We start from the raw sequence: 13,318 nt of genomic DNA on the forward strand, positions 1-13,318 counted from the left end.
AAAAAGGACGATGAAACGTGGCGAAGGGGTTGGGGGCGAGGGTTCAAAGGAGATAGAAGGGGAGAGTAAGAGGTATACACAGCGGGAAGGAGAGAAAGAGAGGGAAAGGGGGAGAGAAATGGAGTTAGATATAGGGAGAGAGAGAGAAAGGAGACCGTGGAGAAGCAGAGCGTTGCCAGGCGACGGGAGCCATCTTGGAGGGTTGCAGCCACTAATGGCCTAATGAATTTAATGGAGGCTTCCCGGCATAGAGTAGCAGGAGAACTGAGAACCGAGGTGGAGAATAAGAGGGACAGAGCGAGGAGGCGAGGGACAGGCGAGGAACAGCCGAGGAACACGATCGAGTCCAACGGAGGAGAGAGAGAAAAGGGAAGTTGACGTCGTCGTCGACGTCGTTGTCGTTCTCCTCGTCTTGTGTGGCTCTAATTCGCTGCAATGGGGAATGCTGGCCGAACGCTCGTGACGAACGAGAACGAATAGGACGGCGGAGAGGACGGGAAAGAGTTCCCCTGGCTACATTAGAGTCAAGGTTCCCTCCTAACCGAACCCAACGCCTGGAAGACCGAGCCTGGTCTACCTTACGACTCTTGGATTTGCGCAATTAACCAAACGGTGAGTGGCTCCTGCTCGCGACGTCGACGCGATTCCACGATCTTCGAGCGTAGTCTTCGATTGATCTTATCTTTCGCGTTACCAACCACGGTACCAGTGGAAGACATAAATACACCCTTTCTTATACGACTGGTGATACTTACAAGTTGCTGAATCCTTAGAATAGAATCGCTCTGCTGTTTTACTTAACAATTTATACGGAAATTAATGTTGCGAAAGGCTAGAAAAACATTTGAAGATACAATAGTAAGTAGACTGTAACGCCTATTGGTAAATGTTGAAAATGAAACACGCGAGCTCGAAACTGGCCCTCGAAAGGATAGTTTAATCATTGATAACGAACGCGCACGATACGAGATTATTGAGAAGATACGAAAGCTACAGCGACAGTTGTGACAACTTTTTCACCTACCCGTAGATAGTATAATGAGAGATTCGCTGTTTTTATCAATTTGATTGGCCAACTCGCTTATTTGCGCAGCACTCCTGGCAACTTCCGTACAACCGCGGGGCAACAGGTCAATATTTAAACAAAAGTCAACTATACTTTTCTGATTTATTTTTATTTAAAACACGCGAGATAATATCTATACTATTCGACATTTATTCTGCGGAGTTCAAATTGAAGGAACAAATTCTTTTAACCCAGATTCTCTTTCGCGTTGCACTTTGGGCTGAGTTTAAAGTATAACTCAAAATTAGCCGCAGGAAAATAAGCGACGAGTAAACAACAACTGACGTGCTATAAAGAAAAAGCGGAATAGAACTTTGGTTAGGCGAAAACGCAATGTCCTACGTCACGTCGATTTGTTCGAGAAACGAAGAGTCGTGGTACATAAAGAACGAAGTTCTACTTCTTATCAGCGAAGGGAAGCAAACCGAAGAGATCCGACCGAGCGGAATCCACATCATTCGAGAAATGAACTGGAGGACGTGGCGGCAGTAAATCCTGTCTCGGTGATACGCTTCTAATTACAGACAGATTGTATTAACGTATCGGACGGTGATTTATGACATTTCGCCAGGTACTCGGCCCAATTGTGTTCCACGAGTAGAACGTGCCAGAGCAATGAACTATTTTTCCCCGTTCGACCATCGCGTGGTAATCAACAGGAAGAGTTTTAAACTTTCCATTTCCAATTCCATCGTTTTGGCAACTATTTTATTAATCTAGAAAGAAAATTTAAAGAAATCAAATGTTAAAAGACGCAAAATAAATAAAAGGTAGAACAAATGATCTTTGAAAGGCTGAAGGAAATTGCCAAATTTTAAATGAAATAAATGATAATTAGAATAAAAAAATAATTTGTCATAGAAAGAGGTTCACTGTTCGACCATCGCGTGCTACTCAACAGAGAGAGTCTTAAACTTTAATTCCATCGTTTTGGCAACTATTTTATTAATCTAGAAAGAAAATTTAAAGAAATCAAATGTTAAAAGGTGCAAAATAAATAAAAGGTAGAACAAATGATCTTAGAAAGGCTGAAGGAAATTGCCAAATTTTAAATGAAATAAATGATAATTAGAATAAAAAGATAATTGGCATAGAAAGAGGTGACACGATCGCCGCGAATCGGACGCCGATTTCCCGGCAGCAGCTCGCAGGGCGTAAGGTCAGCAGCGGTAAGAAGAAGTACGTAAAGAATGACAAGTCCCGTCTATTCCCCAATAGGACGAGAAAGAGAGTCACGGTAAAGACGGCTCGGAAGAGGGAGGCATTGCATCCGGGAAATAAAGGAAAGTAGCGGCGGTAATCCAGAGCGCAGGCCAGGGTCTTACCGAGGCTTCCGCGGATGTTTATTGAGTCGGTACGCGCACGCGCTACATGCAACACTATCATCTCATCTCATCTGGTCTCGTCTCATCGCCCGTGTAACCCCCGAGGCAACCCTTTCCACCCGTTCCGTTTCCGCGTCTTACTCTCCTTTTCCCCGCTCGATTTTTTCCCATCCGCCTCTGTCCGTTCCGTATCCGCACCCTCTCCACCATCTTCGCCCAGCCATTTCGACCCTCTGGCTCGATACGCTTTTTCATTCCAACGCTGTCACTTCGTTCGCTCTTCCCCCCACGAATTCCCACCTATTCTCTACATTTTTCCACCCCAACCCTCTGTTTCGCTGCTGCACCCCACACCACAGCCTGCCTCATGTGCGTCCGTTCCGTTCCGTTCCGTTCCGTTCCGTTTCGTTTCATCGACGAGGAGGTCCCTACTCGCGCACACCTTATCCACCATCTTCAACGACGTCCATTCAATCCTGTCTCATCCGGGTTAGCCAGCTTCTCGCTCACGCAACCGTCCCATTTCCTCTTCCTCCCTCAGCCAGTTAGCCAGCTTCATTCATTTCCGGTTGGGGAGAAGGGAATCTGGTTGTTGCGGAGTCGATTACGAGTGGTGCCGTTTCTATGTAGCTTCGTTCTTTTTCTTTTTTTTTGAGAGGGGTTCTCGTTCGTCTGAGGTACGTGCGAATCTTTAGCGAGCACACCTTTGAGATTGGTACGTTGTCTTTAAGTAATTGGAGAGAGGATATTAAAGGAAATCGATGGCTGAGAGGATGTGATCGAGCCAGTTTGAGTATCGCTTTGATGAGCTGGGTATAAGGAAGCTCTGCGGCTCGTTTAGATATGTTTTGTTCCAGTTTTTGGGGAAATTCGGAGAGAGTTTCGCACGTGAATTTGTTTCGAATAACTTCTCAATTTTTTAAATCGCGATATTCAATTTCTGTTTAGCATTGTCGTGTTTTATATGTATCTTTTTAGTTTGTGCTGTAGTTTCTCGAGTTCTTGTTTGAGACAGATTAGAAAAGTAATGTAACGATGCTTTTTCAGTAAATTAATTAAAATTAATATTCCGCAAGTAGTTATATCAATATGCAATTTTTTTTTTGCAAAGGACAGAACTTATGGTTTTAAATTGCATGTAATTTAGAAAACTTACTAAATGCCAAAAACGTGTAAGAAAAATATTTTGTAGATAATAGACATTAAATAATATTATATTATACTACTATTATAATATAATGAAAATTTCATCTAAAACTATAATGTTTGAAAATTTGAGAATTCAAAATGTACGCGCATGCGGCTAATTTAACAAGTGTTTCGATGCGCCAGGCTCTTGACGGCAACGATAAAATAATGCAGCGGCAGCGACGAGTCGTAGCTCTCATTAAAATCTGTGAAAGCAGCGAGTTAAGTGCCGAGTAAGGGCAAGCGAACGAGTAAATAAAACCGCTTTTACGGTTAGGAGATTAAGCGGCGGATTTCGGCGCCATTGTAGCGATTACGCGCCTTATAATATTTTAGTGCACGCGATTAAGGATTGCCCTCGTAACTGATTCGAAATTTCACCGCGCCTGTTGTTCCTACCAGATCTCCCTTCGAGGGTTTCTTTGCCAAAAACTTTTCTGTGACGCTCGTCTTATCCATGGAAATTCGCAGACCAAGCTCATTCGCCTTAAACAAAAAAACAAAAGTTGTATAATAAATAGTGGCATCTCCTGGCTAAATCAGTTGGGGTGCTGTACAGTTCCATACAAAATAATTTTTGTATCCTTTCCATAAACTGGGGGATGGCTAGTCAAGGATTATATATCGTACAAGTATAAAGAAAGAATTAAAGAACCAAGGTCTCGTTACATTAACCAGTTAAGTGCGTTTGCCGTGTATACTCGTCGTGTAAAATAAAAAATTACCATTCACTATAAAAACTCGAAATCTCAATAAAATGTAATAAGAATATTATTTGCTGGTATGTTCCCTTTATACTATCAATACGACCGCTATGTATTTCATATAGAGGGGGGTTCATATATCAAAACTAATTACATACGTAACCTAACTAAATATATTCGTAAAATATATAATAGTACCATTTACTCTGCGTTCGACGTGTATACACGTCGTTGCTTGTATTTAATTCCGCACCCTGTGCTGATCTTTTCAAACTAAATTCCACAGTTAACTGGTTAATATCAAGTGAAACTAGGGGCTGTAGCAGTTCCACAACGCCTAGACGCGAGCCACCACTGTCAATAAAAAGTATACAAAATAATTTTTTAAATGGCGATATTCAACCTAAATGAAGCAACGCATGCTAATTTTTATAACAAATGGATATATTAAGATCCCAATTCACGTAACAGCAATGAAACCGCTTCAAACAGCTTGCAAATCTGTTGTAAATCCGAGTAAAGAAATCATTGAAAAATAATATTTACCAATTAGTAGACACGCGAAACGTATTGAAAATGATTGTTAAATGCAATTGGTCTCTCCCCAGAAGACAACCAAAAACGAGAGGCGCGATCATTCATCGCGTTCACCGTTCCCGTAAGGAAGGCACTATCGCGCAGTAATTTATAAGGAGTGAGTTTCACCTCCTTAAGTCGTCGCAACGGGGGCACGGGCTCGCCTCGTTAACGAATAATAGTCCAGGTGAAAGTATTCGGATCCGAGGAGAGAGGTTCGCGATGATGAGTGGGCGCGGGAAGAGCCAGGAGTGGTGGAGGATAGGTAGCCAGGAATGCGAGGTAGGGTAGTTTTCTCGGGCCCTCTAAGCGGTGGGATTAAGTGCTACGTAAATTCTTCCGGCGACCCGTTCTTCCTCGCTTTCCCAGCGGATAAAAAACGACCACCGTGGTTAAACGCATCGGCTGCGGAAGGAAAGCGAAAGTCCTCCTTCGATCGCAATTCGACGGGTTTCCAGGCTAATTTTCTATAACACTGTACGTATATAGGCGACGATTAAAGACGCGAAATAGCTTGGCGACGATCAGGAATGGATCAGTGATGATCATCTCTAGTTTTGAACGGAAACGTAAGTTTTATGGAAAATGTAGTAAGAAATGAAAAGTGTTATAATTTTTTATTTTGCGTTTTTGAAAGTTGTACCTGTGTCGTTTATATTATAATTAAAATGTAATTCAACGTTAGTTACAGAGACTTGTGTCTGCAAACGATCAACCGCTCATTTTTTGAAAAATCTTTTTATTACCTGTGGCGATATCTCTGTGAAAAGTTCTCAAACTGATCGCGTATCGTTATCAACGACGAAGTGAACTATTATGGCGACGTGTTTAAAAGATGATCAACGCGCTATCTGTAGGAATAAGGTAGTAACTAATAGATTTGTGGCGCCATCTCTTCAAGTAAGGCTGAAACGGAATTTCAAATAGATTCAGCAATTTCTTGAGAGATGGTGGCAACAGTCTGTTTTTGTAACATCGACTGAAGTATACGATAAAATTATTTTAGTGTCACTTGTAATGTCATCGATTTTATATAGATTGGTTGAAATAGTGTTCTATCATATTATGTGATAAATGAGTTAAAATCGAGGAAATATCGTTAGCTTCGAATTCAAAGGCTCAATTAATTACAAATCACCCACGTGTATAGATAGCGCCGTAATCGACGCCACAAACACTCGCACTCATAGATAAGAATATCATGTTTCTATCTGAAAAGAACGAGACTTAAATTCGCAGACTCATTGAACAACGGCTGTGTACATTAATTTCACAGCGATCACTCGTATCGATATTGTAATTGCTCGATAATAAATGTTACGCAACTATTCTGATTACAGTTTCAATGGTTAAATTCTTAAATATCTACGATTCTATCATATGCTTTTCTATTTTTAACTAATCGTCCCTCAATATAGCAAGTTTACAGAGTAAATAAAACGTACAGATTTTTAGACGAGGCTCCCATCATTCGTTTACATTATCGATGGTTTTACGCACATACGTCAGGTGCGCAGGAAATTTGTGTAAGCGGATGGGTTGATACGTTCACGCTTACCATCATGGCTCTGTTCGTATGGAGTTTTAGAGGGAATATTAACCGGTTTTTAATTGACGTTCAAATATTCCAATGGTTAATCGTGTTAGTCGGTTTGTTTAATTTGTCTCTGTGCCTCTACGAAGATCAAGTTGGGAAATTTGACTGGTAAATTGATTTGAATGCCCCCCGCAGAATGTTGATTTGTAATGCTGAACACCTTAAATAATGCAGTAGCATGCTACCCCGCGCGACTTGACAGTACTGTCCACGGTCTCGTAGTTATTCTTAATCAACGATTTGTCGTTGTGTCCGCAGGAAACAGAACTACGTTGGTAAAATCAAATTTGCCAGTTTCGACACTGTCTCAACTGCGAGAAAGATTATCGTTGCTACGGAGGAAAATGTTATTGCCGCGCTGAATCTTAAATCAGGTAGTCTGTTAATATAAAAACTATTAAGCATAGCGATTACCTTAATTTAACGAATAACGATGCGCAACAAATTTACTAAATTAAAATGATTCAGATATTTGACATTGTTTTTATAATTCATTTTATGATTTAATACGCTTGCTAAAACGGAATATCTGTTCTAATAGGACAAATATTATGGAGACGTGTATTAGAAAGAGGATACGCGGGTCAAATTCGAGCGTTAGGTGGAGTTACGGATGGAGATCTCATTTCTGTAAGCGGAGGTGTCCCGGCTATCGTTCGCGCATGGGACTTGGTTACCGGGCACATATTTCACGAGTGGCCAATAGCTGAGCAAAATCATGACAGGTTGGTATCGAGTCTTAATGTTTTATGTCCTAGGAAAACAGTATTTCTACTTTAAGTCTCACTGTGGAGAATAATCTGAATGTTGAACAAAAATTTGTATTAAGTTGTAATATAAGAAATGTGTGTTTAATTATTTGTTACCTTTTTAGAGGCTTGCATTTATTTCAAGCACTTGAAACTGAGATTTCATATATTATAACTTAATGCGTATATGATTTAAAACGATGCTATGCAAAAATTTTATTTAAATTCTACATACCCAGCACAGGAAATAGTTTTATTAACGTAAATTACGTTTTTATACAGTGATTTTAAAGTACTCAGTACGATTTAATTATCATTATTGGTTTTCAGACGGTTCTCTCCATTTATATCCTTTTCTACACTGGGATTGTACAGTGTTAACAGGTTTTTCTATCATTATTTACCGCACAGTCAGCAATATGTTTTTACACACTAAGTGATTATATCTCACAATATGTTATTACACTTAGTGTTACTCATATATGCTTTCTTGTTTAAAAGCTAATTCCAATGCAAAGAAATCTACAAAATATTTTGTAGAGCCAAATATAATAAGGAATGAAAGATTCTTAAATCAAGTATAAGATGAATTTCTTTACCAACTAATATAGATTACTTGTTGCTAGAGAGAATATAAACTCTAAATATATTGGAATAAACTTTGATTTACATTTAAAAGTGCTTCACTCCTTAATTGTATCACATTTTACAAAATAATTTGTATACAAAAGTTGAGAGTGTAATGAAATTATAGATTTATTAATTGCATATTTCGTCAGAAATAAGCATATAAAAGAATTTGATATACAATATTCTACAGGCATCACTAATATGACTTTTGTTTTCTTATATAGAATTAAAGATGTGAAATGGTATATAAAAAATGGAACGTTACATCATATTTTACCAATCTACAGCAGTGGTGTAGAAGTGACATCCTATGATAGTAAAACAGGAGATAAAATAAAAACAAGAAGAGTTTCTGCACCATTCATAACTCAAGAAACAGAGTAAGAAACTGTAATTACATTAAACAACATATAATCATACATTTAAAGTTCTTTTTCCTACATTATATTTTAAAATATAACTTTATATATTTAACTAATAATTTTCTATTTCCTTTCTTTAATTGCAGATGTGTTCTAGCAGCCCCATATTTAGCTTGTTTAAAAGGAGATAGTTCATTAGCAGTATTGCTTCTAGTACACTTATTTGATACAAATTCTCAACCACAATCGGTTACGATAACTAATATATTTGGTGCTGGTGCACAAGGTCCATATCGTTTGGAGTCAGTGCTAGGTGATGAGCCTGTTGTATCAATTAGTGCTGATGATAACCAAAGGAAACGACTACTTCTTGTTGGCGAGATGTCTGTTCCTATTCAAAGAGACATAGCTGGACATGCCACTCTCTATATTATTACAGTTGATAATGAGAAAGTGCTTTTAGAAACAACATATAAAAATGGAGTAAGTATTTTGCATATTAAGTGTACTATGTCAATATCATGTGGGATAGTCATTAATATGTTAAGTAAAATTTTAAACGACTTCTAATAATGTGATTCTAGGTAACAGAAATCGTTGCTTCTGAACTTTTAACATCTAAACCTATACCAAACTTATCTGCGAGTGTCACGCATAATTCATTGCTCTCGCCAACAATAATGGCTTCCGTTTGTCCTCGACAAGCGAAAGGCGTTACCTGCCGTCATTTATTAGCTTCGGAAGATCATAATGTTGCGCTATTACAACATAATAAGCTAATATGGGCTAGAGAGGAAGCACTTGCAAGCATTGTAGCTGTGGAAATTATCGAATTACCCATGTCAGACAGAGATCAAGAAATAGAAACGGAATTCGATCAGAAAGAGAGTAAGTATCAAGTACGTGCGTGAGCGTGTGTACGTGTGCGTGTATGTACGTGTGTATACATGAAAATATATACATGAAATTTCATAAAGCATAACAAAAACTTTGATAAAATACAGTAAGCATTGTTATTTAAAATCATTAAGCTCATTAATAATTGCAGTATTAAAATTTACATTAGATCGGTGTACAGTATTATAGATAATTTAATTAATATGTTTTTATATATTATTTGATATATAAATATTTTTATGTTTATAAGAGATATGAAATATTTTTTAATGCAAATTGAGGTTTAAACCGTTTGTGTTAAAACAATGCGACAAATTAAAAATAATATTACATATTATTATATCTTCTATTGCTATATTACTTTATTAGAAAATAATAAAAAGCCTGTTGCAATCTAATCATAACAGTAATAATTAAATCGAAATGTGTATTTTGAATTTATTTCTTACCGAGAAAGTACATTAGTTAAGTTGTATTAATTACATTTGTTTTGTGAATGGCTGCTGGCAGGTATTGATGTAGACAGTTCATGTAAGTAGTGGAGCAGCAAGGGCTGATTTGAAAATTACTTTATCTTCCTGCTGTTTATTAGCCTTATACGCACGTTAATTTTCTTTAGAAGCTCAAGAAAATATAAACGAATTAAATACAAACTAGTAAATATTTTCGTCTTTTTCCGTACATAAGGAAATTCCTATAATATTGCTATTTGCATGATGATATGAAACATATTTTAGTAAATAGACTTAATCGATACAGCAATGTATTTGAATTTAACTGATAAATAGATTATTTTAGCATTGTGCATGAATGATCTACAAAATAGCAAGTGTATTTGTGGATTTCATTGTGCTTTATCTTAATTTTTGATTAACACTTATTACTAATATTGTAATTGTTTGTTAATTTCATGGTTGAAGACTTCTTATTCCTTTGATTTTTAATAAATATAGTATAGACATAATAATTTATAATATAATATTATATACACATATTTTAATAAACTTATTATATATCTAGGGGATGTGCTGAGCATGATGTTCAGAAGAATCAGCTCTCAATTTAAACAAGCGAAAACATTTTTCCAATCTATGCTGAGCCTTACACCACAACAGTCCAGTCATCGTATCGACTTAGTACAAGATAAATTTGGATTACATAAAATGATTGTTCTTGTTACATCAGCAGGAAAAGTATGAAACAGTGTCAACAATGATCGCACGAACATTATAATTTTTAATTTAAATCGTGCGTTCAATGTTAATGCATAATTTTATTCGTAGTTGTACGGTATCGAAACTAGGAAAGGTGAAATTATTTGGCAACTTAGGGTGCCAAGTATTCGTGGCTTTACTAAAAGATCTGATGCAATAATTTTATACGTTCAACGTGGCAGCAGACATTTTCCATATCCACCACAATGTGCGTTATTAGCAGAAGATAAGGTACATATCATACATGTTTAAGTGTATGTAAGAGTATCTTTAATGTAATATACGATGTTTTCTCAATATTTTAGAAAACAGGGGAAGGAATTGTGTATACCTTTAACCCGATTACTGGTCAACCACTGCATGGTTTAATAAAACTAGGATTCAAAATAAAGCAGTCCATGTTGCTTCACCTAACGACGGATGACTTTCTGCGAGGCATTCTTATTTTTACTACACGAGACAAAGTCTACGTATATCCCGAAAGTGCGACTACGATTGCTGCATCCCTCGCCAAAAATACATACATATTTACCGCTGATCAAACAACTGGAGTACTATCTGGATATTCTCTATCGTATAGTACTGCTCAGGTTTGTATAAGTTTGAGAATATATTACATGATTAATATTGGATGAATTATTTATTTTAATTTCATCCCGCAGGAACTTATTGCGCATAAAGTATGGGAATTGTTGCTTTCCCCAAAAAACCAAAGAATAACACATGTTGTATCAAAAAATCCAATAGAACGTGTTCATTCCCAGGGTAGAGTTTTAGGTGATAGATCAGTTCTTTATAAGTATATTAATCCTAACTTAGTCGCTATTGTAACGGAGGGTGTTGGACACACTCACAGAAGTAAGTTAATCGTACTATTGTCGAAGATCGTTATTATAAATAAATTTTTATATCAATGTACATAATTAATGTTAATATGATTCGTAATTTACAGATACGCTTAATCTTTATTTATTGGACGTAGTATCTGGTGCGATGATATTTTCTATTATGCACAAAAGAGTTCGTGGGCCAGTCCACGTTGTGCATTCAGAAAATTGGATAGTGTACAGTTATTTTAACGAAAAAAGTCGTAGGACAGAAATTGCTAGTTTAGAATTGTATGAAGGAAAAGTGCAGAGTAATACCACAGGTATCATTTTTTATTGCTTATTATAGTTATGCTTTACTTATATCTTTATTCTTTATTAGTTTCAATATTACTGACGACTTAATATTACGTCGTTTTAGTGTTTTCATCCTTAGCTACAACTAAATTGCCAATCGTAGAAAGGCAAGCTTTTATTTTTCCAGCTGCAATAGAATCTATGCGGGAAACTATTACAGAAAAAGGTATCACGAGCAAACACATAATAGGTATGTCTATTGTACGTTAATTATTTAATACAGTAGACCCCTATATATAAAGTAATTTATTAGTTTCATTATCTTTTCAACTTCTTTAATATCTCGTTATTTGAATATCCTTATCATATTAATCAGTGGTTCTGTTAATCCTTTCTGGTAATCGAAATTCTACCGTACTGTTTGTACTGTTTGTTGTACTAATACTATATAAATCGTAATTGTGTAATTTGTGAAAGTAGATAAACTTCGATTATATACGACTACAGCAGACATAGTTTACTATAAATTACTTTACATATTTAGTGGCTCTAGCCAACGGTGGCGTACTAGAATTACCGTGGATGATGGTGGATCCACGACGGCCTATAAATCCAGAAATGCATGAGGAAGGTGTAATACCATACATGCCTGAGATACCTATTCATATGGACGCAATAATTAATTATAATCAAAGCGTCTTCCGGGTATCCGGCATTCATACTAGTCCTAGTGGCCTTGAAAGTACTTGTCTAGTTTTTGTACACGGTCTTGGTAAGTTCTCGTATGATAACAAAATTCGGTTTTCTTTAACTGTATTAACAACTGACAGACCAACATTTTTCTAAATCGTTGCTAGTAATATACAACAATTACAAGAATTACAAATAATTATGCATGTAATGTACAATGTTCACAGACTTGTTCTACACACGTGTGGCACCATCTAAAACGTTTGACGTTTTGAAAGAGGATTTTGATTATTATCTTATTGTGATAGTATTGGCGGCGCTATTAATTTCATCATACGTTGCAAAGAAACTTGCGTCCCAGAAAGCGCAAAAGCAAGCATGGAAATGATGTTTCCTTTTTTTTAGAAAATCAATGCATTACATTCTTAAGTATTTGTTCACTAAAAGCAAAACATTTTGCTAATAATTATTTGTAAAAAAAGAAAAAAACAAATTACTGTTTTATAAAAAGCCAATGTTACTGCAAAGTGAATGTTAACAATTTATTATCATACCTAAAATATCTGAATATATGTACATGCATACATACATACATACATACATACACGTATATGTGTATACATGTATCACTTGTCCTTTTATTGGTACAGAACGCACACCGTAGATAGTATATTTCTGAACATTTTAAAGTGTGCTAGTAATTGTATAACAAGAGTGGACCATGAACACTAATTATTAGATTATTAAAATAACTGACAACGTGCTCAAAATATAGTTATTTTCCGTTAAAAATACACATACAACTATGTTTTTTTTATATATACATACATGTTATATCGGGAATGTTTAAAGTTATTTTTTAATTTATCACATTTGAAAACCTTAAACGCATGTTGAATTAATAACTGCTTAAAGCTGGCACTCGTTTAACAGCTTAACATCGATTATAAATTATGTCACACAGTTTGAAAATTACTGGATTCGTCTACAGTTAGCAACTATGTATCGCAACAATGATATTTTGTGATTCTTCCTTTGCATGAAATGAAATATATGGTTATATGAATTTGTAACAAAAGAAAATACATGTATAAATGTATTGAACACAGAGCTGAAAACGTAAAAGTATGCAAATGTACATAGATAATATATACAAAATTCATTCTACTTTTTGTAAGTATATTAATTTATTGTCA

At 36.2% G+C, this 13,318-nt stretch overlaps 1 protein-coding gene across 2 annotated transcripts; it reads left to right on the top strand.

Moving 5' to 3' along the window:
• The first annotated feature begins 6,346 nt into the window (after positions 1-6,346).
• Emc1 (ER membrane protein complex subunit 1) lies at positions 6,347-12,649 on the top strand. Of its 2 annotated transcripts, XM_076910644.1 has the most exons (15): positions 6,357-6,564; positions 6,715-6,830; positions 6,998-7,181; positions 8,060-8,215; positions 8,344-8,680; positions 8,782-9,085; positions 9,605-9,625; positions 10,115-10,287; positions 10,378-10,539; positions 10,614-10,898; positions 10,971-11,166; positions 11,261-11,458; positions 11,557-11,682; positions 11,977-12,204; positions 12,350-12,649. In XM_076910644.1, exons 1-15 carry the CDS (start codon positions 6,422-6,424, stop codon positions 12,508-12,510), a joined length of 2,790 nt encoding a protein of 929 aa, XP_076766759.1. In that variant the 5' UTR covers positions 6,357-6,421; the 3' UTR covers positions 12,511-12,649. The 2 variants fall into 2 exon arrangements, with proteins under 2 accessions (XP_076766760.1, XP_076766759.1); XM_076910645.1 differs by lacking the exon at positions 9,605-9,625 and having other exon boundaries at positions 6,347-6,564.
• The last annotated feature ends 669 nt before the right edge of the window (positions 12,650-13,318 follow it).

This window comes from Xylocopa sonorina, chromosome 2, assembly GCF_050948175.1.
Source record: "Xylocopa sonorina isolate GNS202 chromosome 2, iyXylSono1_principal, whole genome shotgun sequence".
In the NCBI taxonomy this organism is placed as follows: Eukaryota; Metazoa; Arthropoda; class Insecta; order Hymenoptera; family Apidae; genus Xylocopa; species Xylocopa sonorina.